The 25,478-nt window shown below is 39.1% G+C and overlaps 2 protein-coding genes across 5 annotated transcripts; one reads left to right on the top strand and one right to left on the bottom strand.

The window, feature by feature from the left end:
- Positions 1-9,910: 9,910 nt before the first annotated feature.
- On the top strand, positions 9,911-22,452 carry HYLS1 (HYLS1 centriolar and ciliogenesis associated). Of its 3 annotated transcripts, XM_045798083.2 has the most exons (6): positions 9,958-10,047; positions 10,215-10,428; positions 10,982-11,017; positions 12,664-12,713; positions 18,125-18,243; positions 21,153-22,452. In XM_045798083.2, the coding sequence occupies exons 5-6, from the start codon at positions 18,230-18,232 to the stop codon at positions 22,078-22,080; spliced, it is 942 nt and encodes a 313-aa protein (XP_045654039.1). In that variant the 5' UTR covers positions 9,958-10,047; positions 10,215-10,428; positions 10,982-11,017; positions 12,664-12,713; positions 18,125-18,229; the 3' UTR covers positions 22,081-22,452. The 3 variants fall into 3 exon arrangements, with proteins under 3 accessions (XP_087724431.1, XP_045654038.1, XP_045654039.1); XM_087868305.1 differs by lacking the exon at positions 10,215-10,428 and having other exon boundaries at positions 9,911-10,047; positions 21,156-22,452; XM_045798082.2 differs by lacking the exon at positions 10,215-10,428 and having other exon boundaries at positions 9,911-10,047.
- PUS3 (pseudouridine synthase 3) lies at positions 14,693-24,546 on the bottom strand. 2 transcript variants are annotated; one of them, XM_045798080.2, is made up of 5 exons: positions 24,505-24,546; positions 17,198-17,622; positions 16,518-17,083; positions 15,467-15,657; positions 14,693-15,328 (listed from the first exon to the last, which is right to left on the bottom strand). In XM_045798080.2, exons 2-5 carry the CDS (start codon positions 17,570-17,572, stop codon positions 15,018-15,020), a joined length of 1,443 nt encoding a protein of 480 aa, XP_045654036.2. In that variant the 5' UTR covers positions 17,573-17,622; positions 24,505-24,546; the 3' UTR covers positions 14,693-15,017. The 2 variants fall into 2 exon arrangements, with proteins under 2 accessions (XP_045654036.2, XP_087724430.1); XM_087868304.1 differs by having other exon boundaries at positions 16,518-16,720.
- Positions 24,547-25,478: the final 932 nt, after the last annotated feature.

Genomic DNA, 25,478 nt, shown 5'->3' with positions numbered 1-25,478 from the left:
ATGATCAATGGAGTTTTAGCTCAGCTACATCTCATAGTGGGTCCAGTGGGTCCCTGAACCTTCCTGTGTTTACTTTTACAACTTCAAAATGCATACTTGGAATAGACATACTTAGCTGGCAGAAGTGTTTACTTTTAAAATTTCAAAATGCATACTTGGAATAGACATACTTAGCTGGCAGAAGCCCTTCATTCGTTCCCTGACTATGGAGTGAAAGCTATTATGGCAGGAAAGGTCAAACAGAAGCCATTAAAAATGGCTCTACCTAGGAAAATGGTAAACCAAAAGTAATTCTCAGGAGGACTGCAGAGATTAGTGCCAATATCGAGGACGCGAAGGATGCAGAGGCAGAGATTCCCACCATGTCCCCATTCAACTCTCCTAATTGGCCTGTGCAGATGACAGATGGACTTGGATAATGGCTGTGGTTTATTATAATTTTAGTCAGGTGGTGACTCCAACTGCAGCTGCTGTACCAGATGTGGTTTGATTGCCTGAGGAAATTAACACATCCCCTGGTACCTGGGGTGTAGCTATTGATCTGGCAAACATTTTTTTCTCCATACCTGTCTACACACCCACCAGAAGCAGTTTGATTTCAACTGGCCAGGCCAGAAATACATCTTTACTGTCCTACCTCTTTGGTAAAACAACTCTCCAGCCCTGTGTCAATTTAGTTTCTAGGGGATCTTTATTGCCTTTCCCCTCCAAGAGATATCACACTGGTCCTATTACAGTGACAACATAATGCTAAATGGTCCTAGAGAGCAAGCAGAAGCAAGTATTCCAGACATATTGGTAAAACATTTGCATGTCAGAAGGAATAAGTCCAACAAAAATTCAGGAGCCTTCTACCTCAGTGAAATTTCTAGGGGTTCAGTGACATGAGACATGTTGAGATATCCCTTCCAAGGTGAAGGATAAGTTCACTGTTTTATCAGGCCCCTCCTACAACACAAAACGAGGTATATTGGCTCGTGCGTGTCTTGGATTTGGGAGGCAACATATTCCTCATTTGGGTGTACTAATCTTGCCCATTTGCTGAGTAACCAAAAAGCTGCCAGATATGAGCGAGGCCCAGAAAAGAGAAGGCCCTGCAACAGTTCCAGGCTGCCGTACAAGCTGCTCTGCCCCACGGCCATCCAATCAGCACATCCAATGGCATAGAAGGTGGCAGTGGCAGACAGGGATGCTGTTTGGAGCCCCTGGCAGGCACGTATAGCTCAACTGCAGCACAGGCCCTTAGAATTTTGGAGCAAGGCCTGGCCATCCTCTGCAGATAACTGCTCTCCTGTTTAGAATAGCTCTTGGCCTGCTACTAGGCCTCAGTAGAAACTAAACACTTGACCATGGGACACCAAGTTACCATGAGACCTGAGCTGCCCAGCACAAACTGGACGTTATCTGACCCACCTGCTGACTTTTAGTTCTATTAAATTATATTTACACAGTTCTTCTGATTTTGGTCAAAGTGGTTTAACAGGGGCCAGATTTACCCTCCTGCCTAAAGCAAATTAAAAAATGAATAGATGACAATACATGGGTCCCAAGGCATTGGATATGAGGTAATGTAGGTCACCGATTCCTGAGGCATGGAAAATAAATGAGGTGAGCTCTATGACTGCCCCAGCTTATACCTGAAGAGTTCACAGGCTGTAGAAGTGTGCCTGAGTCGAAGAGACAAAACTGACAGTCTGGGAGGACCAAGGCGGCTGGCTAAGAGCTTATAGAGCTCTACATCAAACTATACAGAGCATACATCAAACAAAAAACTAACAGAATTGAAGGAATAGACAAAGCCACAATTGTAGCTAAAGATTTCAACATCTTTCTCTCAAAAACGGATAAAACAACTAGGCAAAAAATTTAGCAACACCACAATCAACCGAAAGGATCCAACTGACATTTACAGAACCCTTCAACCAATAAGAACGCAGGTGCACAGAGAACATATACCAAGGTATGCCACATCTGGGCCACAAACAAATCTAAACAAATTTAAAAAACTTGAGCTCAAAGTGCATCCTCTAATGACAATGGAATCAAACCAGAAACTTGTAACAAAAAGATATTGAGAAAATCTACACTCAAAAACTAAACAATTCTTAATAATCCATAGATCAAATAAATAAGTAAATAATCCGTGGATCAAAGAGGACGTTTCAAGGGAAAAATTTTTAAATGCATTGAATTGAACGAAAATTAAAATATGTCAAAATCTGTAGAAAGGAGCTAATGCAGTGCTCCTTTTATAGATCCCTTTAAAACACTAAACACATACATCTGAAAAGAGGGAAAGTTATATATTAATATTCTAAGCTCCCATCTCAAGGACCTAGGAAAACAAGGGCAAATTAAACCCTAAGCAGAAGGAAGGAAATAATAAGAGAAAAAAATCAATGAAAACGAAAACAGAAAAACAACTGGAGGAAAAAGAAAGCTGATTAAGGTCTACAAATTTTAGAAACCTCTAGTAAGACTGATAAAATAGAGAAGAAATATATTTCCAGTATCAGGAATGAAGCATGAGATATCACTGCAGACCTTGCTGACATAAAAAAGATAATAAGGTAATACTATGAACTACTCTATACAAATAAATTTGACAATTTAGACAAAAAGGACCAATTTCTCAAAAATTACAGACTACTTCAACTCACCCAACAGGAAATTATTTTAATAGTTTGTAACTATTTAAACAAGCCTTACCACCAATCTTTCACAAACTGTTCCAAAAAATTAAAGAGAAAGTCCTTCACATCTTATTCTATGAGGCCAGTATTACTCTGATATTAAAACCAGACAAAAAACAGTATAGAAAAGAAAACCATTACAGACTTGTCAAATCATATGTTGTACACCTAAAACTAATGTTACATTGTATGCTAACTATACTTAGCTAAAAAATGAAATAAAATAAAAAGAAATTATTGACCACTACCTCACATGCACAGAAATGCAAAAAAACCCCTCTAACAGATATTAGCAAATAGAATCCCGTAGTATATAAAAAGAATTATGCACCATGACCAAGTGGGGTTTATTCTGGGAAGCAAGACTGGTTCAACATTCAAAAATCAATATAATCTACCATATTAACAGGTTAAGGAAGAAAAAATCATATAATACCAATCAATTCAGAAAAAGCATTTAATAAAATTCAAAACCCATTCATGATTAAAAAAAATAAACTCTCAGAAAAATAAAACTAGAGGGGACCTTCTTCAGCTTAATAAAGAGTGTACACACACACACACACACACACACACACACAACCTTGCAGATAACATTATGCTTAATGGTGAAAAACTAAATGCTCTCACCTTAAGATTGGGAACAAGGCAAGGATATTTATTTTCTTTCACCACTCTTAACAAATATAATGCTGGAAGTTCTACACAGTGCAATAACACAAGAAAAGGAAGTAAATGGACTACAGATTGGAAAATAAGAAATAAAACTGTCCCTATTGGCAGAGAATATGATTGTTCATGTAGAAATTCCCAAAGAATCTACCTAAATGAATAAATAAATAAATAAGAACTAATAAGCGAATTCAGCAAGGCTGCAGATACAGGATAAATACATAAAAAACTGTTATATTTCTGAACACTAACAATGAATATGTGAATATCAAAATTTAAAACATAATACCATGCATCACTGCATAAAAAAAATGAAATACTAAGTTGTAAATCTAACAAAACACAGTCAAGGCTTATTTGCTGAAAACAACAAAACACTGATGAAAGATATCAAAGAAGATCTAAACAAAATGAAAACATACCATATTCATAGATTCAAAGATTCAAAATAGTACAAATGTCAATTCTTCCCATTATGATATATAGATTTAGCACATTTCCTATCAAAATTTCAGAAAGATTTCTTACAGCTATAGACTAGACTATTATAAAATTTATATAAAAAGGCAAACAAACTAGAATAGCCAGCTAGAACAATTTTAAAAAATAATAAGGCAGGAGGAACCTGATTTCAAGACTTTTCACATATGAAAACTGTGAGATAATGGTGGAGGGACAGACACACAGATCAATAAAACAGAACAGAGATGCCAGAAATAGACTAACATCATTACGCCCAACTGATTTTTGACAAAAGGACCAAAGCAATTCAATGAAGGAAACCTTTTCAACAAATGATACTGGAATAAATGAACATTCATAGGAAAAACAAAATTCAACCTAAGTCTTACACTTAATACAAAAATTAACTCAGAATGGATCACAGATTTAAATATAAAATGTAAAGCTGTAAAACTTTAAAAAATATATTTGGGCTCTAGGGCTAAGAAAAGAGTTTTTAGACTGGAGACTAAATGTATGATCCATAAAAGGGAAAGTTGACAAAATGGACTTAATCAAAATGTAAAACGTTTGCTTGGTGAAAGACCCTATTAAGGGGGTGAAAGACAAGTTACAGAGTAGAACATATGCGTAAACCACATACAATTGACTCTTCAACAACACGGGGGCTAGGGGCACCAACTTCCCACACAGTCGCAAATCTGCATGTTAACTTTTGATTCCCCAAAACCTTAACTAGTAATAGCCTAGTGTTGAACATAAGCCTTACTGATAACATAAACCATTGATTAACACATACTTTGAATGTTACATGTATTATATGCTGTAGTCTTACAATACAATAAGCTAGAGAAAAGAAAATACTAAGAAAATCATAAGAGAATATATATTTACAGTACTATATTTATATTTTTAAAAACCCTACGTTATCAGTTGGCCTGTACAGTCTAAATCTATGTTGTTCAAGAATCAACTGCACTATACACTATTTATAATGCAGCCAATTATTACTTGGTAGACACTATGCTAAGATGCATTTCCCCATTTAATTTTCACAACAACCATATGAAGGAAGTCAGATTATCATCTCATTTTAAAAGTGAGAAAATCGAATCAAAGAAAGGCTATATAACTTGCCCAAGGCACAAAACTAGGGAGTGGAAGAGTCAGAATTTGAGCCCAGATAATATGACCTCAGAGCCTACACTCTTAACTACTATGCCATATCCTTCCATATCATTCAATGTGTTACTGAAGGAATCTGAAAATGAAATAATTAGGGTTGAACTAGTGATTAGTTGTAAAAAGGAAATGGAAGTGAGAGAGATGAGGCTTTAAAAGGAAATAAATGGCAGAACTTAATACCTGTAAGATATATGGGGATGAGAAAGAGTAAAAAATGATCATTTCTTAAGTGTTGGAAGCCTGGGGAAATGATACCACTGAAAGGAATATGGATATCATAAGAGTGAATCCAGAGGGAAATGATGAATAGTATTTTAGTTATGTTATATTTGAGAAGGAAAAGATATTCATGTAGAAATCTTAGTACACAGCTAAGATAAATTTTAGAAACCAGGAAAGAGGTAAGAGTTGGAAATAAAGATTTTAAAATTATCTCACATAAAATGAGTAGTGGAAGCAATAAAACTATTAAGCTCTCGGGGCACCTGGGTGGCTCAGTCAGTTAAGCATCCGACTCTTGATTTCAGCTCTGGTCATGATCTCATGGTTGTGAGATTGAGCCCCACACCAGCCTCTGCACTCAGTGGGGAGTCTGCTTCAGATTCTCTCCTTCTCCATCTGCCCCCCCCCCCCGTCTCTCTCTCAAATAAAGAAATAAATCTTAAAAAAACAAAAACTATTAAACTCTGCAAGGGGGAAAAAAAGGACAATACTTTGGAAATGAGCAACAGTTGAGAGGCAGAAGACGAGAGGTAAGAGGAGAATCGTGACAGGGTAGTAGTCTCAAAGAGTTTACCAGATGAGTTTCAAGAAGAGAGTAGGCTGCCTTTGCTTTTCATTCTATATTCTGTCCCGGAAGATCTCATTCTCATCCATTATTTAAATAACTATCCACCCACACACAAATATCATAAGGCCATACCTTGCATTTAACTTCTTCACTCAGATTTCTAACTGCCTGATTTTACCCCTACCTGGATGTCTTAAGGGCATCTCAAATTCACCATGCCCCAAATCTAACTCTCTCAAAATATAGTCTTCTTCCAGTATTCCCTATCTCAGAAAATGGAATCCAGTTGCAAAACTTAGAAACCTACAAATAATCCATGACCTCTTTCATATATCAACCCTAGCCAATTCATGGTCATGTCATTTAGGGTTTTATCCACTAAATCTATCTGTCCTCTTCTTGCTATCTCTGGCTATTAACATCCTAGCCTAAGCCACCACCATCTACTGCCTAGAATACCACAACTGCCTCCAATTTGGATTTCACATAATCTTGTCCCCCTCAAATGCATTCTCCTCAATGCAGCCAAGATAACATTACAAATGCACACCTGAGTATGTTACATAGCACATCCCAATCTTCATTTTAGTGAGTTTCCATAGTTCTTAGGATAAAGATCGAATTCTTTATCTTGGCCTACATGACCTACATAATCTGGCCCTTGCCTACTTCTCCAGTCTCATCTCTACCCTGTCTTTTTGTTTGTCTTTTTTCAATTTCTTGAATGTACCAAGCTTCTACCCCCAAAAGGCCTTTGCAAATGCTTTTTTCTAGGCCTAGAAATCTTTCACCCGATCTCTCCCCTCCACATTTCCCCTACTCATCCATTAGCTCTTTGTTCAGTGGCACTATGTTAAATCTCCCCATTTTAGATGCTTTTATTAGACCATTTGCTTCTCCTTAGCACTGAACACAGTTGTAATTTTACAATAATTTGTGATTGTTTGATAAATGTCATTTTCTTCAGTCCAACTGGAAGCTTCATAAGGGAGGGGGGGCATTTTTTATTCATCATCAAATCACTAAGACACATAGCACAGTACCTAACATAGGTATTGTGAAACCGAATAAAGGATACCTCATTTAAAATGGAGCTAAGAGGCCACAACAGGAAGGTCTCATGTCCCACCACTACTCCCTGTCAGTTGTAGATCCCCAATAAGAACAGTTGTGTCTTGCATTCCCACCAAAAAGCAGTTTATACTTGACTACCCCGGAAAGAGCAAGGAGGCTTTTCCTATATAGATGCCTGGCAACAGCCTAGCCAATGAGAGACTGTCACAACTCAGCCAATGAAAATCCACAATACTTCAAATTCCCAGTGTACTCCAATAAACATTTTGCTTAGAACAGCCCCTCCCAACTTCCTCCTTTTGTTTATAAAAGAACATTCCTTTCCTTTGTTCTCTGTACTTGCCCATCATTTTGCTATACCTTAGCATGTTCCGAGTTAGCAATCCCCTGCTATTCCCAAATAAACACATCTTGGCTGGCAAAATAACTGACAGTTTTAAGGTTAACAGTGTTCAATAAATATTTACTGAATAAATTATCAATCTCAAAAAAATAAAAAAGAATGGGAACTGTGCAAAACTGGAGACGACCGTTAAGAAGATCATTAGCAACATCTGAGAGTACAGTTTGAATATATTGATGAGGGCGGCACAACAGCAATGAGAACAGAGTCGAGAAGCTGGGCAAGTACGCTGGCAGAAGAGGGGCAGCAGCATCCAAACGGCTGTTTTCATTTTGCTGTTCTTTAGGCCAGTGTTCTCTGTATTTCCAAGATTAAAAGGACAAACTGCAAATGTCAGAGACAGGAGATAATGAGTCAGAAAAGAGAGGGCTAGAATTGAAGGAGTTTGAAAATGTCAACAAAGGGGTGAGGTAAGCAAACATATCATAAAGGGGATTAACTTAAGCATGGCAGTATAGCCAGTTGAAAGTAATATTTCAGTGCAAAGATAACGATGCTGCTGGGTTAATAGACAGCTAAACCTAAGCAGGGAAAGCATCTGAAAGAGAGCTGTGTTACAACCAGAAGGTAAGGAAACCATATTAAACTGCATTAATCAGCATAATCCAGATTATGGGAAACTCCATAGGACCAACAACATGGTTCCTTCAACAAACTGCACAAGAAAGTGGAGGAGGAACTTTTTTAAAAGAAACTTAAAAGATCAACCAATCTACTTGATTGGATCCTGGTTCAGAAAACAAAGTAAAGAAAAAAAATGAGACAAGTCGAAAATCTAACACTGGCTATTTGATAATACTAAGGAAATACCTTAGATATTTTAGGTGTGATAATAGTATTGTGGTTATGCTTTTAAAAAGGTCTTTTTTAAAGAAATCATACTGTAATACATTAATAGATTTCAGATGCCTGATATTTGCTTCAAAAGAATACAAAAGGAGTTATGTGGATAGTGATATAGAAGCAACAAGATTGATCATGAATTAATTATTGGAACTAGGCACTAAGTTCATGGGGCTTCCTTATATACAATTTTGTGTGTGTGTTTGAAGTTTCCTTGATGTTTTTAAGGATGCAGTTTGGTTTTCAAGAATAGAATTTTCTTCCATATACTTTATTTTAGATGGACTTGGTTAAGATTTTTGACGTGGGTTCAATGGATTTCAGAGAATCATGAAGATTATTAAATCAGATCTAGGCAAAGTTGGAGCATGAAGTGATCCACCAAAAAACAAGGATTGTGTTGAACAAAAGATACCACTTGAAACGTGACAGGAGATAGATCCTTCAGATTGTCATGGATTAAAGGTTTTCAAAGACCAAACTTTGTCATAAAAGATAACAAGAAAATAATTGGCGGTGAAGATGAGCATGTTGAATGATCAAAGCAGTAGCTAAGAAAAATGACAGTGCTCTTGTTTCTAAGACACATGGATTGCAGAGATTTGATGTCAAAAAGTCATACAGGTGTGAGATGACCAAACTAGAACAAGGAATATTTGCTTATGAGGAAAGAATAGAATGTGTGGCACTAAAGTAGTGTTGATAGTGGAAATCTACGCATAGGGTCATTCAAAACTTTACAACCCACCATCTGCCATCTTGTTTATTCCTTTTTCTTCCTCCCAACAAATCCAAAGTGACTTAGAGGTCGTGCAAAGGCCCTGAGACTAAGGGGTAAAAGTGTTTGGAGAAAAAGGATGAAATATTATCCTCTCCCTCTCACTGAATCTTGAATTTAAGAAATGATATAAATTTGTCAACCAGCACCTGCCTGTTTGTGTGAAGTGGGATACAGAACGCTCAGACGTGGAGGACAAATTGTTTAGCTATGTTGCAGGGCAGTGATCAGAATATTGAGTCGTGGGGACCTCTATGCATTTTCTTTTCTAGGTCTCATCCTCAGCGATCCTCAAAGCGGGTACATAACCAAAAAAAAAAAAAAATGTTCTTAAAAATTAAGATATGGGCAGGGAGTAGACCAGAGCATTCCAGAGGAAAACCGCGAGTGCTGTTCTAGCAAGGAGGTCAGTGCGGCTGGAGCACAGGTGCAGAGTAACGTCGGTAGGGACAGGAGACACAGCAATGGGTCGGACAGCCTTGTGAGCCACAGAAAGGTCTCAATGCGCGTCTGTGTTTTTAAACAGAACCTGCGTGGGTCAGACCGCAGGTAAACCTTCTGAAGAGAGGGATCGCTGGAAATGGCGCCAGGCGAGCTCCGGGAGCCTCCTCTTCCGACGTCACCCCCCCCCCCCACACACACACCGGGGTCCGGAGTTGGGAAGGGTGGAGACGCCGTCCATTGAGGCGGACTAAACGGTAAGGTCGCCCCTGCCAAAACCCAGCCAACTAGCCGTTAACGAAGGTTAGAGAGTCCCCTCCTTCCCTACCTGTGCGCCTGCAGGCGACCCAAACACAGTTCCGGGTAACGAACCAGTCCAAGGGGAGGTTGGAGAATTTCCGAATCCACGCCTCAAATCCCGGGCTTCCTCCCGCCTGTGGGAGAAGGCGAAGCGAAAATGAGCACCAATCAGAATGTAGATGTGGAAGACGCTCGTCCTCAGAGCCAATAGGAGGGCTGAAAGGCGGTGCCGAGGGCTCGGGTTCGCTCTTCAGGTTTAAACGGCGACTGCGGGGCGGTTAACTGCGGCCTCGGCGCGTGGGCGGGCTGTGCGCCTGCGCGAGCTACGGGACGCTAACGGAGGCCTGCGGTGCTGTGCTAGCGGGGCGGCGGGGCTCGCTGCGACGAGCTGACCTCGGCGGGGCAGGTAAGCGGGCAGAGGCTGGAATAGGGGCTGCACGGGCCCAGGAGGGCCGGCCGTCCGCTGCTGTGGAGAGGTCGGGTTTTGAAAAGCGTGGAATGGGAGTTTCCCCCCTGGCGCGGCTGGGAAACGCCTGAGATCCCTACTGACCCCAGGTCTGCTGCTCCCCAAAGCAGGTGTAAGCTCTGTCGTGCTGTGCCCTTGGCGTGCCTGAGCCCCTCGAGTCACTTCGGGCGCCCGCGGCGCTCCCGGTTTTCACTGCCTGCCTGGTGGCTGCAGCGGCGGGCAGGTTCGTGGCCCAGAGGGCGGCGGGGGGCGGTGCCGCCGAGGGAGCCAGGTTCCCCGGAGGCCGGGAGCATCCGAGGCGACAGCCACGCCCAGCGCCAGGTGGGCACACGATTGTCTTTGTTGTCGCGCGGGGACCAGAGTCTTCCCAAGCCCTGGTTACTCCCTTTGTGAACTCCTGGGTGTAACCGTGTGTGCACCTCTCTCCCTAATGAGTTAGGATACCCCAGATGAAAATACACCTTTTTTTCTGATTATAAAGTTATACAGCCCCATTGTTTTTAGAGATAAATCCAAGAAGTACGAACGTATAAAGAAAAAAAGGGAAGAAAATACTAGATATTCCATCGGCCTCAGATAACCATACAAAAAACACCACTTCATATTTGGGTTTCCTTCAGATATATTCATTACGAATATATACTTACATGATTATGCTTATAAAATATTTATTTTTATATAATTGTATATTTTGAATATAATAAAGCATATTCATTTAAAAAGTAGATTATGCCTTAGAATTTTCGGAACACATGCTTGTCAAATATAGATAGGTATTACCGTTTTTAATGGATGCATGGTATTTCTTGAAATTGCTGTACTGTACAATATATTATTTAACCAATACCCTAATGATGGATACTTGTTTTTCCAGCTTCTTCATCATAAAATAGGATGATGGTGGCTACAGGTATGTATACATGTTTGCATTCTTGTTCAGTTTATCTCCTTAGAGTAATTCTTGGAAGTGGATTATGGCTTGGAAATTGTGGTACAGTTTAAATTGTGATTCATAATGCTAAGCTGCCCTCTAGAAAAATTAATGTCCTCCCACCCACCCATCCACACAGTGTAACCATGCTTATTTCTCCACCCTCTAACTGGCGCTGGATATTGAAAAATCTTACCAATCTAAAAGGGTATCTTAATGTTTTTATTTGTTATGAATGAGATTAAACATCCTTTTCTATGTGTATTAGTCATTATTTCTTTGGTAAATCATCTGTCTTTCCCCTATTCTGGTTTGTGTACCTCTTAATAGCTTTCTAAGAGGAGTTCGAATTTGTGATTTTGAACCTGTTAACAGGTGTTCCTGTTAACACTTGTTCTGTTAACAAGTGTAATGGTTGTTTCTTTGGATTAAGGTTGTCTTTTGTCAGTGTTTGTTTTGTTTTGTTCTAATGTTGTAGTTCTTTAAGCTGCTTGCTTACCTCCCCAGAGGTAGAGGAATTTGTTGTAACTCTGCAGTAGCCCCCCTGTAATGGTTAGAATCCAACTACTATTCCAGTTTAAAATCCTCCCCTTCCACCCTTGAAACCTTTTCACTTGCAACTACTAAGCCTGGGACACTGAGTTGCTCCAGATTTTTGAAGAGAAGGTGCTGTTGGGTATTTTGGTCAATATTACCAGAATCTGCAAAATATAAGCTGCTCTAGCTTCTGTGTGAAAGTTTCCCAAGTAAAGCGAAAGGATTATCAGGTCTTTATATTAAACATAAAGAATTTACAGTTACCTGTGGGCCTTACTAAAGTTTATATTTTGTTATTTACAAATACCCATCTTCATACATTCAAGAAAAAGAATGGAGTGTGCCATAATTTAACTGCAAAGAAGATAACAGGTTAATCACTGTGAAGTATAGTACATATGCCCTAAAAAATCTCTTTGGGCTTTAGTGTTGGAGATCCTCCTAGCCCGGACAGAATGCTATTCCATTTCTGTCCCTGCTTCATTGTTTATCTTTTTATTAGGTAGTTTTGTATTGCATGAACGTTGAAATAAATGGTGTAATACTTTTCATAAAGAACCATTTTATTTACTATATATGTATAATGTTACATATAATATATATTACATGTTATATATTCATATATAATGTGTATAATGTCATTTCAACTTCACCATCTATTGGAATAATTCCATTTTTCCAATGAAGAAAGGAAGATCTAAGGCCTACTTCTAATGTTTATTTAGTTCCTACCTTGAGTCAGAAGCTCAAATTTATAAATTTGATAAATATTACCTCAGATAATTTAGGTACTTTTGCAAAGTTACATTTTGGGATTCATCATTGTTTCATCTATGATGATTTTCTTGAGTTGATCTATGGTAACTACCAAAGACATTATCACTAAATGCTGCTTGTACTAGATTTGATAGTATAGTCTAGTTAACCTTGAAAGGATTTTACTTAAGATGTAGGACCTTGATCCTCTCACTCCTTTGCTTCTATAGAATCTGCCAAGCATGGCTTTTTAGTGTTTTTTTGTCCCATGTATCATCTCTTTAGAGTTGATGTTTTTTAAATAGTGATTTCATAAACTGTTCTTTTTCCAGGTTTTTCTTTAACTCAAAAACTAATGGCAGTGGAGATACACTGAAATCAGGTAGGAAGTTGAAAAAATGAAATGCTTTGGTTTGTCCTTAACATGTGAAAGTGAGGATGTTCTACTATATTCAGTGATTACACTGAAAAAGATCCTTACATCAAAATTAAAGAAGAAAGCAGTACTTTAAGAACATTCAGGGTATTAGGAAAATTTGGCAAATCAGGTTCCAAAAACCAATGACCTGATTCAAAATCCAGAGGACTTGGATTGTGCAATTGGCTAGTAAGAATAAACCTGTTATTTTGTACACTATTTTCCCATCTCTAAAATGAGGATCTTTTCCAGTTCCTACCCTGCTAGAATGTAAAAGCTATTATGTGTCTTCTTCAGTACTCCAAGGTCACTTGACTTTTCTTATACTATTTTACATCCTAAACCTGGAGTTTTTTCAGTGAAATCTTTTATCTGTGGCCCACCAGCTACTAAGCTTCTGTGGCACTGAACACAGCATCAGTTCAGTCTGTGTATGTTAATATTGTTTGTAATTGTCCCATATGTTGTCTTAGCTAGCAGCTTGAGGATATAAACCATACTTGTATCCCTGGGGTTTTGAACCTAAGTAGGAACAAACTGTTGATTGGTAAGTAAAACTTTGGATCTCGGACACATAATTATTTCATAAATGTACAGAAGTATTTCACTCTGCAGTGATGAAAATTAGTATCGAGGCAAAAGGTCTGAGTTCATTTGATGTTTATTATTATTGTAATTGCTATAAGAGCTAATGTATCATTTTAAAAGAACTTTGAACTCTTTTGAATAAATATTGGTGTTAATATTTTGAGGGTTACTTATGTTTGAGAACAAAGCCCCACCTTATTTTCCTGTCCCTTGCGTCTTAGATGTGCTTAAGTCTGAAACCTAGGTGTTATCCTGAAAGCCTCCCTACTTTTGAACCTCACATTCACTCAGCCATAAAACCCTGTTGCTTCTCCTTTCTTAATTTCAAATTCATCTACTTCTTTCCATCCCCCTTATTACAAATCTAGTCTAGGCCATCATCATCTAATTCCTTGATTACTCTAAGAGCCTCCTAACTGGTCCCACTGTCTTGCCCTCTTCCAGTTCACACCGTATCCAGAGCAATATTTTTGCTACACAATTCTGGCTTGTATTTTTTTATTCCCCCAGTGGCCTCTCAAGATAAAAATCTAAGCTTTTTTAGGAAGGCTTACAGGACTCTACAAACATGATTCTTGCTTCCTTTTCTAAACTATGCTCTTGTCAGTGTCATGCCATAGACTCCTGTATTTACAATTACCTGCAGGCAAGTGCTGCTCTCTCTCACGCTTTACACAAACTGCATCTTCTGCCTTGGACGCACTTAAAAAGTTCTGCTTCTTTATCCCCACTTTAACTGGCTCCCACTTGTTCTACAAGATTTAGCTTGGAAATCTCTTTATAAGAGTTTTCCTAAAACCACTACACCAGGGGGTGGTAAACTCCATGGCCTATTTTTATATGGCCCATGAACTAAGCTAAGAATGTTTTTTACATATGTAAAAGGTTGTGAAGAAGAAAAAGGGGGGGAACTGGATGGCTCAGTCACTTAAGCGACTGCCTTTGGCTCAGGTCATGATCCTGGGGTCCTAGGATCGAGTCCCGCATTGGGCTCCCTGCTCAAGGGGAGTCATCTCCTTCTCTCTCCCCGCTGCTCATGCTCTCTCTTTCTCAAATAAATAAAATCTTAAAAAAAAAAAAAAAAAAAAAAAAAAAGACTGTAACCAAGACAATTTGTGGCTCACAGCACTAGACTGATAAGCTTTATAAGAGATGCTGTGTTTTATTCAGTTAGGTCACTTTCAGGTAGTAGTGTGCCTTTCATAAACCAATGTACCAAATATTTAACTGATTAAAGTTCTTATTTTAAATTTCTCTCTTAAAAAATAAGACACTCAGGTAAAGCTCTTTACAAGAATTCAGATGAGTGGTGAGTACCTCATTTACTTTTTAAAAAGACAGCATAACAAATTAGACACTTGCAGGATCAGCCTTTAATGAATTTGAACACAAGGCACAGGTTTTCATGTGTATGTAAATCTCTCCATTTCACAATTGCTTTTTGCTGCTTCTATCTATTAATCCTTTTGGGGAGGAATGAGAATGTTTGAACTCTTAATTCAAGCTAGAACTTCCTTTATAGGGCTTAATGGTCATTGGGGTTGGGTTTTTTGTTTTGTTTTTTTTTTCCAAAGAATCAATCATCTGAATTTTAAGGACTTCTTGCAGTACATATTATCTTGGATTTCTTTTCTGTTCACCTACCACTAAGTAGTTGTTGCCTCCCAGATCCTGTTATGGTTAACTGATGCTTCTAATTTCTGTATCAACACAGACTCTCTTTGTTGGCTTCTCCAAAAGAGTATTTTCTTCCTCCATTGTATCATTACAGTCCCTTTTCGCTTTTGTTTCTTCCTCATGGAATAAATGTGGGTGCTCGATGCGTCCCCTACGTACAAAATGTTGGATCCGGGATTCTAATCCTTGGCATTTAGGACGATCCATTAGGGGTTTATATGTGCGCATTTTCACTCCTTCTACAAAGGCACTGGTCTGCTTTATGACAGAGGGCTTAACATTTCTCCATTCTATCACTCCATCCATCTTTGGTCCTATAATATATACAATCAAATATTACATGGATGCTTTACCACAATAGAATCACCTCCAAACTTTATATAAATCTACCTCCCCCCATACCCATATAACTTTGGTTCTAGTAAATGTATCCAAGGATCTTCCTGTTATACCTGTCCCACAGGGGACTGCTACGGAGTCCAATCCTTGTAGCATGCTATACAGCATGTGCGTTTTAACAGCATGATTAGCCCATAGTTGTTGTAGATGGGTCACATTGAACTCCTGAACCTCCCGATCATAAATCCACTGGATATTTTCAAACTTACAATCATACAAGACTAGAGGAAATTCTACGGCCATACTAGAGAGAAAAAGAGACAAGAAACACAGCATGAAAATACACAGCAGCCATCCAACAGCCTTGTTTTTTAAGAACATGGTGGTGGGGAGGGTAGGTAATTGGGTTAAAAGGGGAAAAACTTTGTCAGTATTGACCAAAAGATAAGAAAATAAAAAAAGATCCCTAACCTTGAACAACTTTACCATGAAAAGAAAAAAAACAACAAACCATGGATCAACTAGTTAGGCTTGATCTATATTAGGGTAAATTTCAGTGATAACAGGTCGCCGAGAGGTGAGCTAACTTGCCTCAACCATAATGCTATAAAATTATTTTTTTTATTTTTCCAAACTTGTTACTTTTGTATGGTATGAAGTAAAAACTAGATTTCACTGCTTAGGAATGAATTGTTGGTCTATCTGACCTCAGCCTGCTCTCAAAAGAAAAGTCTGACTATTCTTCCCATCTTTCCTACCATTTTCAGACACTGAATATTAGGAAAAATTCAAAAGTACAATAGTATGACTACCCAATAATATAAAGCAAGGAAGATTTAATATGAATAGTTTGAATGCTCACTTTTAAACTTCACCAGAACCTAACAGTAATACCTCTCAACATAAATTCAGGGGAAAAAAACTTAGAAATGAATGTTACTTTATTTAAGGGGCCTGGTCCAAACACCTATTTCTTACTAATGGGACAGAACAAGGAGAGCATGTTCATAACATTCTGTAAGACAGGTGACCTAGTTAATGAGACAGTTGTTGGGAGAGGAAGATATGTTAACCTTTAATCATTTAAATTATTTAATATATTTAAAAGTATTCTAAAGACAACAATTGTTTTGGTTTTTTTGGTCTGTTTTGTTTTTAACTTACCTGTACTGAGGTTTCTGGGGGTTTTTCTCTATGTTCAGCAGCTCATCAATAATCTCTGGCTTCTCCATTCCTTGGCCAATCAGAAAAAGGATAGCCATCATACAGCGGACTTGATGATAAAGGAATGCCTGGCCAGTCACTTCAAACTGACACAACTGGAAAGGTTCTTGCCATGTCTCCTTATCCAGGCTCTGGCCCACTAGCTGTACTTGAGCAAACAGAATAGTCCTCTGAAAATTAATGACTCCATTGGCAACATCCATTTTACATAAGTTCCTAAAGTCATGTGTGCCAACATACTTCTGAGCTGCATAGTTCATGGTTACAATGTCTAAGTCAGCACGAGGGAAAAAATAGCGGTAAGTCCGCTCCAGACAGCTAAACCTAGCACTGAAGCTGGGTTCCACAGGGGCCCAGGCCAGTACACGGATGTCTGGAGGGAGTACCCGATTGAGAATGTGGGTATAGCGAATCTCTTTAGCAGCATCGCTGACTTTATCTTTTACATGAAAATCCTCTGAAGCTCTGCCCTTCAGAAAGTGAGAACGAAGGTCGAGAGAAATCACCTGTGGAATTAAAGAAAGATGTTTGTTTTGGAGACACAGTCTGCATTCTTAATACATACACCTAAAATATGATGGTATTGCAATTGTTTTGAGAAAGAGTATAGGGGCCCTTACCTGTCCAAAGGCACTAACTCCTTTGTCTGTTCGCCCACACCGGTGATAGTTGGATGTCTGTCTGCTTTCTACTAGTCGAGTCTTGGTTAGAGCCTCAAACAGTTTCTCTTCAATTGTATTGTTTGTGTTTTCCTGACTGGCAAAGCCCTGGTATCCCCAGCCCATATAGGCTATCTTTAGGGCTACATGTCTTCGACCATGAGCACTGAAATCAAATGCACGCTTAGCTTTTCCAGCTCCTAAAGAATTTTCTCTCACGTTTGAATCTTTGTTGTTAGCCTGTTCTTTTTTAAGTCTTTGTACCTCCTGCTCCAGTTCTTGTACTCTCTTTAGGAGTTTCTCAGTCTGGATTCTATCTATTTCATTTTCAGCCATGATAAGACAACCAACCCCACGAATAAAGGAATCATATAGGTCCACTCTACCTGAAAAGAGAGTAAAAGGATAGAAGTTTCAATGTGGATTACTTTGGTGATGTCAGTATCATTCCATTATGCGCAGATAGTACCTAAGATTTGATTTAATGCCTAAAGGATATATTTCGCTTTTGTCCAGGGAGATAAGCATTAGCTTAATTGTTAAGGATCCACAGATGCTCTTCTTTTCCATCCTGTCTGGCCATTTCACAGGGGAAAAGAAAAGGAAGGGGGAATAAGAAATAGCATCGTTAAAGTTTAGTCGGGGAAGATGTTTGTAGATCCCATTTCTTTCTTCACTAGCTGAGATGATTTAAGGACTGATGTTACTGATATTTCTTCTTTAAAACATTTCCTTTTTTGACTTTTCATTATACTTGTCCAATCTTTCTGATCACAAAATCTGTTCCTATAGAATATGTCTATTCTCTTTCTACTAATTTTCCAATATTTCAGATAAAATTAGTGGCTTATATGTTCTAACATCTAACACTCAGTTCTGTCTTAAAAGGTGCTACAGTAGAGACTAGCCTGATTGATGAAACTTATCAATGATTGCACTTCATATTGGAAATAGAGCCTGAAGTCAAGATTTTCGCACTCTAAAGCAGTTTTGATGGCAGAAAAAAGGTAATTAAGCATCACGATCCTTTTTTTAAGTCTAATTTATGTTCTGTACCTCCAGTAGTTGTTAAGAGTCAGTCAGGAAAATGTAATTAAGATGTTGAAATTCCTGTCATATTTCAAAAATATGGGGACAAATGTACTACATCCTTAAATTTGGGACAGTGCTAGACAATCTATGACTGACGGTCACTTTAGTTATGGATTATCTCCCAAGTCTCTTCTAAGGCCATGTTATCTAATTCTTTTTTTTTTTTTTTAAAGATTTTATTTATTTATTTGACAGAGATAGAGACAGCCAGCGAGAGAGGGAACACAAGCAGGGGGAGTGGGAGAGGAAGAAGCAGGCTCATAGCAGAGGAGACTGATGTGGGGCTCGATCCCGTAACGCTGGGATCACGCCCTGAGCCGGAGGCAGACGCTCAACCGCTGTGCCACCCAGGCGCCCCAATGTTATCTAATTCTTGGTAGCTCATTTAGTTTTTGGCCTTTGAGGGTTTCTTATATCTACGATAGATTAAAAGTTTAAATACAAAAAAAAAAAAAAAAGAAACTATAAAAGTACTAGAAGAAAACCTTTTTTATAGTCTTGGAGTGGGAAGGGCATTTCTAAGTAAGATCCTGCAGAAGTGCAGAAACTGTAGAAAACCAAAAAACGTGACTACCTAAAATTGAAAGTTGTACCAGCAAAAAATAAAATCAGAAGGTAAACAACAAACTTGGAAGAAAAATAATTATGGCAAGGGGCTAATTTCTTAATATAGAAGTATTTTATGAATGTATACATCAGTTTTAAGGATCAAACAGAAAAAGTCCAACAACCTGAGAGGTAAATGGGAAAGGAAAAGCATTTCATACAAAAAGGTGGGGGGGGGAGCTTATAAAAATGCATAAGAAGTTGTTCAAGTCTGCTCAATTTAAGTGCCATTCATAGGAGAACTATTTTTTACCAAACTGACTGCAGAGAAGGTTTGATAGTGCACCACTTAGGAGAAGGAATGAAGAAACAGGCTCTGGAAGATGCCATCAATACAGCTTCTTCAGAGGGCATTTGACAACAGCCAGCAAATAGAGCCCACACATCTTCTGACCCACCTACTCCATTTCTAGAAATTTAACATACACATATACTTGTACAAGTATGAAAAAACTTAAAAGATACTCGTCGTAACATTCGTTTTAACAAGACTGTAACCTAAATTAAATCAGGGACTGAATGAATAAATTATGGTCGATCCATATATCGGAATCCTATGCAACTTTAAACAAAATGAAAGTCTCCATGTGCTGATATAGCTCGATCAACCGAGACTGTCTTTAAGGTTCAGAAGAGTTGCATAATATGTTCCTTTATGGTATAAGAATGTACATGTGAATATGGAAAGATTACTAGAGAAAGCGTAAGAAACTGCCTTTGAGAGATAGACTTGGTAGGGAAAGGGGAGATCCTTACTTAAAATTACATGTGCGGGACAGCATAGGGAATAAAGTCAGTGGTACTGTAATAGCGCTTTATGGTGACAGCAGCTACACTTGTGAACTTAGCATAACCTATAAACTTGTCAAATGTACACTTGAAATTCATGTAACATTGTATGTCAACTGTATTTTAATTTTAAAAAATTGCCATGTGCATGTACTAGTTTTTCAGTTTAAAAAGAAAAATTGTAGGTTATTAAAAACAAAAAAGAAAAATGGTAGGGATATTGGAAATAGTGGGCAGTAGCTACCTGTTCTAGATCCAGTCAGGAGACAAGCATTGGGCATTTGACTGGTTGGTTTGGGTTATAAAAGTTATTTCAGTGACAGGGTACTGGGATGAACAGATTTAGCTTGGCAACTGAAGATGTATTAAAATTACATCAGCATAGAGGGGCATCCGGGTGGCTCAGACGGTTAAGCATCCAACTCTTAAGTTTGGCTCAGGTCATGATCTCATGAATCGTGAGATCAGGCCCCATGTTGGGCTGCCTGCTCAGCTTGTCCCTCTCCCTCCTCCCTTCTACTTGGGAGCGTATGCATGGGTGCGCTCTCGCAAATAAATAAAAATCTTCAAAAAATCTCTTAAGCATAGGAGTGTTTATATGCATATCACTGCTTTTGTGATGGTTTTGGATTAAGTCACTCTCATAGTTAAAAGAAACGACTCTGAAGCCAGACTGCCTGAGTTAGACTTCCAGCTCCACCACTTACTAGCTGTGTAACCTTGGGCTAGTTATTTAACTTTATGCCCCGTGTTATTCATCTGTTGAAAGTAGGTAAAAAGTACCACTTCCTCACAGGTGAGGATTACATGAATTATAAATGGTAAGCACATAGAACAATGCTCGATATATAAAGTGCCCCTCTAAGTGTAAGTTGTATAATATCCATTAAGCATTATATGCTCCATATCATGTAGTTACAAGTTTTTGTTTTTTAAGATTTTACTGAGAGAGCGTGTGTGTGAGCAGGGAGGTGGTTGCAGAGAGAATCTCAAGCTGACTCCGTGCAGATGCAGGGCCCGATCTCACAACCCATGAAATCATGACCTAAGCCAAAAACAAGAGTCAGACACTTAACGGACTAAGCCACCTAGGTGCCCCAAGTCACAAGCTTTTTTAATGCCAGAACTCACCTGTCCGGTGCTAGGAGCTACTAAAGGTAGCAGGAACTACCAGGCATTAGAAAGTGGGGGCAAACAAGAAGAGAGTGGAAATGAAAGCAGACGATGGATTCTCCGGAGCTGAGTTAATGCTCCTCCAAACTGCTACCATATTACCCTTTACTGTAATCTATTTTATAACTATTACATTTATGATTGCCTTAGCCATTCTCTCTCCGTCTGACTACAATAAAATAGTACACAAAAAGGGAATGAACAATTTATATGAACTAGGAATTACCAGAAATCTGATCAGTATTTTTTCTTGCAGAAGGTCCTACAGTGTAGGGGAAGCAATGGAGGAACTTATGGGACCCGATGAACAAAAGTGGGCCAATATGGATCCAGAAGAACGAATGTTGGCAGCTGCTACAGCTTTTACCCATATCTGTGCAGGGCAGGGTGAGGGAGATGTCAGGAGAGATGCCCAGCCTATCCAGTATGATCCCTACAGTAAAGCTTCAGTAACCCCAGGAAAGCGACCTGCTTTTCCTTTGCAACTGCAGTACCCACACGTAGAAAGTAATGCCACTTCAGAAACAGTCTCTGAGGCCTCCCAAAGACTCCGAAAGCCAGTGATGAAGAGAAAGGTGTTGCGAAGGAAGCCAACTGGGGAAGTATTAGTGACAGATGAGTCAATTATCAGTGAATCAGAGTCCGGTACAGAAAGTGATATGGATCTCTGGGACTTAAGACAAAGGCTGATGAGTCTACAGTTCCAGGAAGACAGGGAATCCCCAGTTGACATTTCACAAAAATTTAATTTACCACATGAATACCAAGGAATTTCTCAAGACCAGCTCATTTGCTATCTACAAAGAGAAGGAATGGGCCCTCCGGCTTATGAACAAGACCTGATTGTTGCCAGCCGACCCAAGTCCTTTATTCTCCCAAGACTGGACCAGCTGAGCAGAAACCGAGGCAAGGTAGACCGGGTAGCCCGATATTTTGAGTACAAACGAGACTGGGACTCAATGAGGTTACCTGGTGAGGATCACAGAAAGGAATTACGCTGGGGTGTCCGAGAGCAGATGCTTTCTCGAGCAGAACCCCAGTCCAAGCCTCAGCACATATATGTTCCAAACAACTACTTGGTGCCAACTGAGAAGAAAAGATCTGCCCTTCGTTGGGGTGTTCGTTGTGACCTTGCAAATGGTGTCATGCCCAGGAAGCTTCCCTTCCCTCTTTTTCCTTCTTAAATGTTTTTTTTTTTAACCTCTGTTATGGGATTGTTTGGGGGTGACCTGGTTCTTTATCTCTGTCCTTCTATTTAAATAGAAACTAACTTGAAAGCCCATGGAACATTATACAGTAAGGACTTCACCCATCATTGGTCTTTCCTAGGTCTGTATCACATTGGTATCAAATACCCCTTCACTTCCAAATTACCACTCTCAAATCCACTAACTGCAAGAGAAATCATGCCAAAGAAAAACAGACCTAGTCTTCTCACTTTGTCAGATAGCACTGTTTCTGTTCTTTACTGTTTTTAACCTTTGGCCAATGTGAGTTGCTGTTTTTAAAGTTGCTGGGCATTAAGCTTATTCATTAAAGAATTGGGATTTTGTGAACTTGATCTTATTTTTACTTATTAATACTTCCCAAAGTAAGATGATCTCAAAACTGAGTTATGACTCTGGTTCCAATCATTACTCCCTATCATACTTTCACCACTTAAATACTGAGAGCCAAAGGAAAGGAACAAAAAACTGTCCTTTATGCACACAATCTTAAAGGAACGAAGAAAAGTAACAACATATCTCCATTACTAAAGGAACATACTAAATCTAGAAAATTTAAATGCTTCTTAATAGACAATAACTATTATATAACATATAGGATTCTAACCCTTTTTTTTTTCTTTTTAAAGATTTTATTTATTTATTTTGACAGAGAGACAGCCAGCAAGAGAGGGAACACAGGCAGGGGGAGTGGGAGAGGAAGAAGCAGGCTCCCAGCGGAGGAGCCTGATGTGGGGCTCAATCCCAGGACTCTGGGATCACGCCCTGAGCCACCCAGGCGCTCCACTAACCCAAGTTTTATTTCAGAATTACTTCAATAATTTATTGCCCTCCAATTGTCACTTCTAGAATACCATGCTTTTTATAATTTGCCACTGAGATTTTCTTGGAAATTATGCCTGTCACTTGAAGGCTATTCCCACTCAAAAAGAATTTATTAACATTTGGAACTAGATGTAGACACGAATACCAAAATGAACCTGGCATATTTGGGTACGGACCAAAACACTAATTCAGTTCACCTTAAATTGGATCTGTTATTGATGCTTCTAATCCACGGAGGAACATCTAAATCTGGAGGTTGTGTTTTAGCATTTGAAGCCATTAATTAGAGTGACCGCAGAAATAGTTTGCTTGTTCAAGGGAAAACAGCTGTGCAATGCAGAAATGAGTAACTTTGACCATTACTATCTGCTATATCTTCTCCATAATATTTAAGCTACATCATTCATCCAGTTCCACTGCGAGACATTTATCAGGAAAAAAATAATCAGTAACTCAAAGACAGATGTAGGAAATGCTCACTGCAAATAAGTAAAAACTGCAAACTATCCAACAGTGAAATGATTAAATAGAAAATAGCCATTGAAAATAACGGGAAACTAATGAAAAAGTACAAATTAAATGAAACAGGTTGTAAGCTATATGATCTCAGTCATGTGCACAAAGCACAAGGAAAAATCAAAACGTAGTGAGATTAAAGGTAGTTTTTATATTTAAAATTAAAAGCCACATGGCATTTTATATGCAAATTACACCAAAGACTTACCTCCATATTATCTCAAAGCCCAATAATTACCAACACAAAAAGTTTCCAGAATACCTAGTTTAACCCATAGTTAACCAAAGAACTAGTCCAAAGGGCTTAAGCGCAGGTAAGATTTGTGGCAAAAAGACTTGAGCCCAAGACCCCTGACTCGGTACAGAGCTTCCTCCAGCACACCACAGCAAACCCTAAGCAGACCTAACGCTTGGAAACGGGCTGCCAAATTACCACAATGAGGGAATTGGTGTATGCGCTGAGCATCGACTGTAAACATAATTCGCTATCGCTAGAGTTTCAATACTTATTTTTTGACGTTACAAGACTTAAATCTCAAAACATTAATAACCAGTGGAGTAGGAGAAAGCGTTTTCCATGATGAACCTTATTTTAAACCAAAGAGGGAAGGAGGAGGAATACCCAAAGGATCAGGAGACACGCGCTATGATCATTAACAGTGAAAAGCAATCGCGTGGAACGCAAGCTCCCTATTTGAGAAAAGTCGCCACGCCTCCCTCCCCACGTACTACTGGAATCCTGACCTCTACTAGTATTTAGTTTTATAAGCAAACGATTCTGAGGCAGCGGAGACTTAACTCCAAGTCCAAGGGCCCTCTAAGAATCGAATTAAAGAAGTTCCTACGCTGTGAGTTTCTGAGAGGAGCTTCAAAAAGCACCAGATACAAAAACAGGGTCCTAAGCTACATCCCACTTCTACCCATCATTGCTTTGAAGATTAAGGTATGGGAAAGGGGGGAAAAGGTCCAGCTGTTTGTCCATTTATCCGCTCCTCTTTGTATAACCCAGAAAATAATTCATCCCCGAACCCCCTTACTTACCTTCCGGTTGTCGACCGCGCAGCTTTTAGCGAGACAGGAAGCTGTCGCTTTACGTCTTCCGCGCGCACGCCCAGGATCTCATGGGAAATGTAGTTCACTCTTGTGGGAAATGTAGCTCCAAGAGACAGAGGTGCAGGCTTTACGCGGAAATTTGCCTAATATTATCTAGTCTTCTCCACCTCCGACAAAGCAGAATCTGGGGCCTAGAATAAAAGGATATATTCTAGTGCGATAAATTAACGGAAAAGCAGTTTTTCAAATGTCTTCTATCCTTATATGAAAGCTAACGTTAAAGAACCTGGCCCGATTTTATACCTACTTAAATTAGTAGAAAGTTACCATTGCGAGACAAAATCGTTTGCTGTTAGGATCCACATGTGAAGTCTGAAAAGGAATTTGATAACCTCAAAACAAACGATTGAGACGCCTGAGAGTGACCGAACAGAACTGGGGAGCCTTGCTTCAGCACCACGGAGAGATCATAACTAGGTTTTTGCTTTGCCTGGGTTTTTGCAGAGATGCTGATCCAAATCTCAAGATTCCAGTTAGAAAACTGAAAGAAATCTAGTTCTTTTGTCCAAATTTAGCAGTCAGTAGTACAAGGAATCTATGCCAGATTATGCAGATACGGGTAGGAGGTGGAGGTTGTACCGCAAGGAAAACATTTATCTCAGGATTGCATTAGCAAAGGGCACACACCAGAATTAAAATTAAAACAAGCCGGTATGTGGAAACACCACAGGTATGAGAACAAGGGCGACAGTTAGAACCTGAACTTTACTTCCTCTTCGCATCTTTCGCATTTGAATTCATTTGTCAGATGAAACTCGTCATCTACTTTCCTATGAAATTCTCTGGTCTTTCTGACATCTTGTAATGTAGAAGCGGATATGTGGGGAAACATGGGCAGGAGTGCTTCAAGCCACGGAGTGGGGGGCGGGGAGAGAGGAGGGTCCAGCCTCACCGCCCGGAGC

The sequence above is a fragment of the Ursus americanus genome, chromosome 16 (assembly GCF_024610735.1).
Source record: "Ursus americanus isolate L20-20 chromosome 16, mUrsAme1.1.p, whole genome shotgun sequence".
Classification (NCBI taxonomy): domain Eukaryota; kingdom Metazoa; phylum Chordata; class Mammalia; order Carnivora; family Ursidae; genus Ursus; species Ursus americanus.
This window is presented reverse-complemented; position numbering and strand designations above follow the sequence as displayed.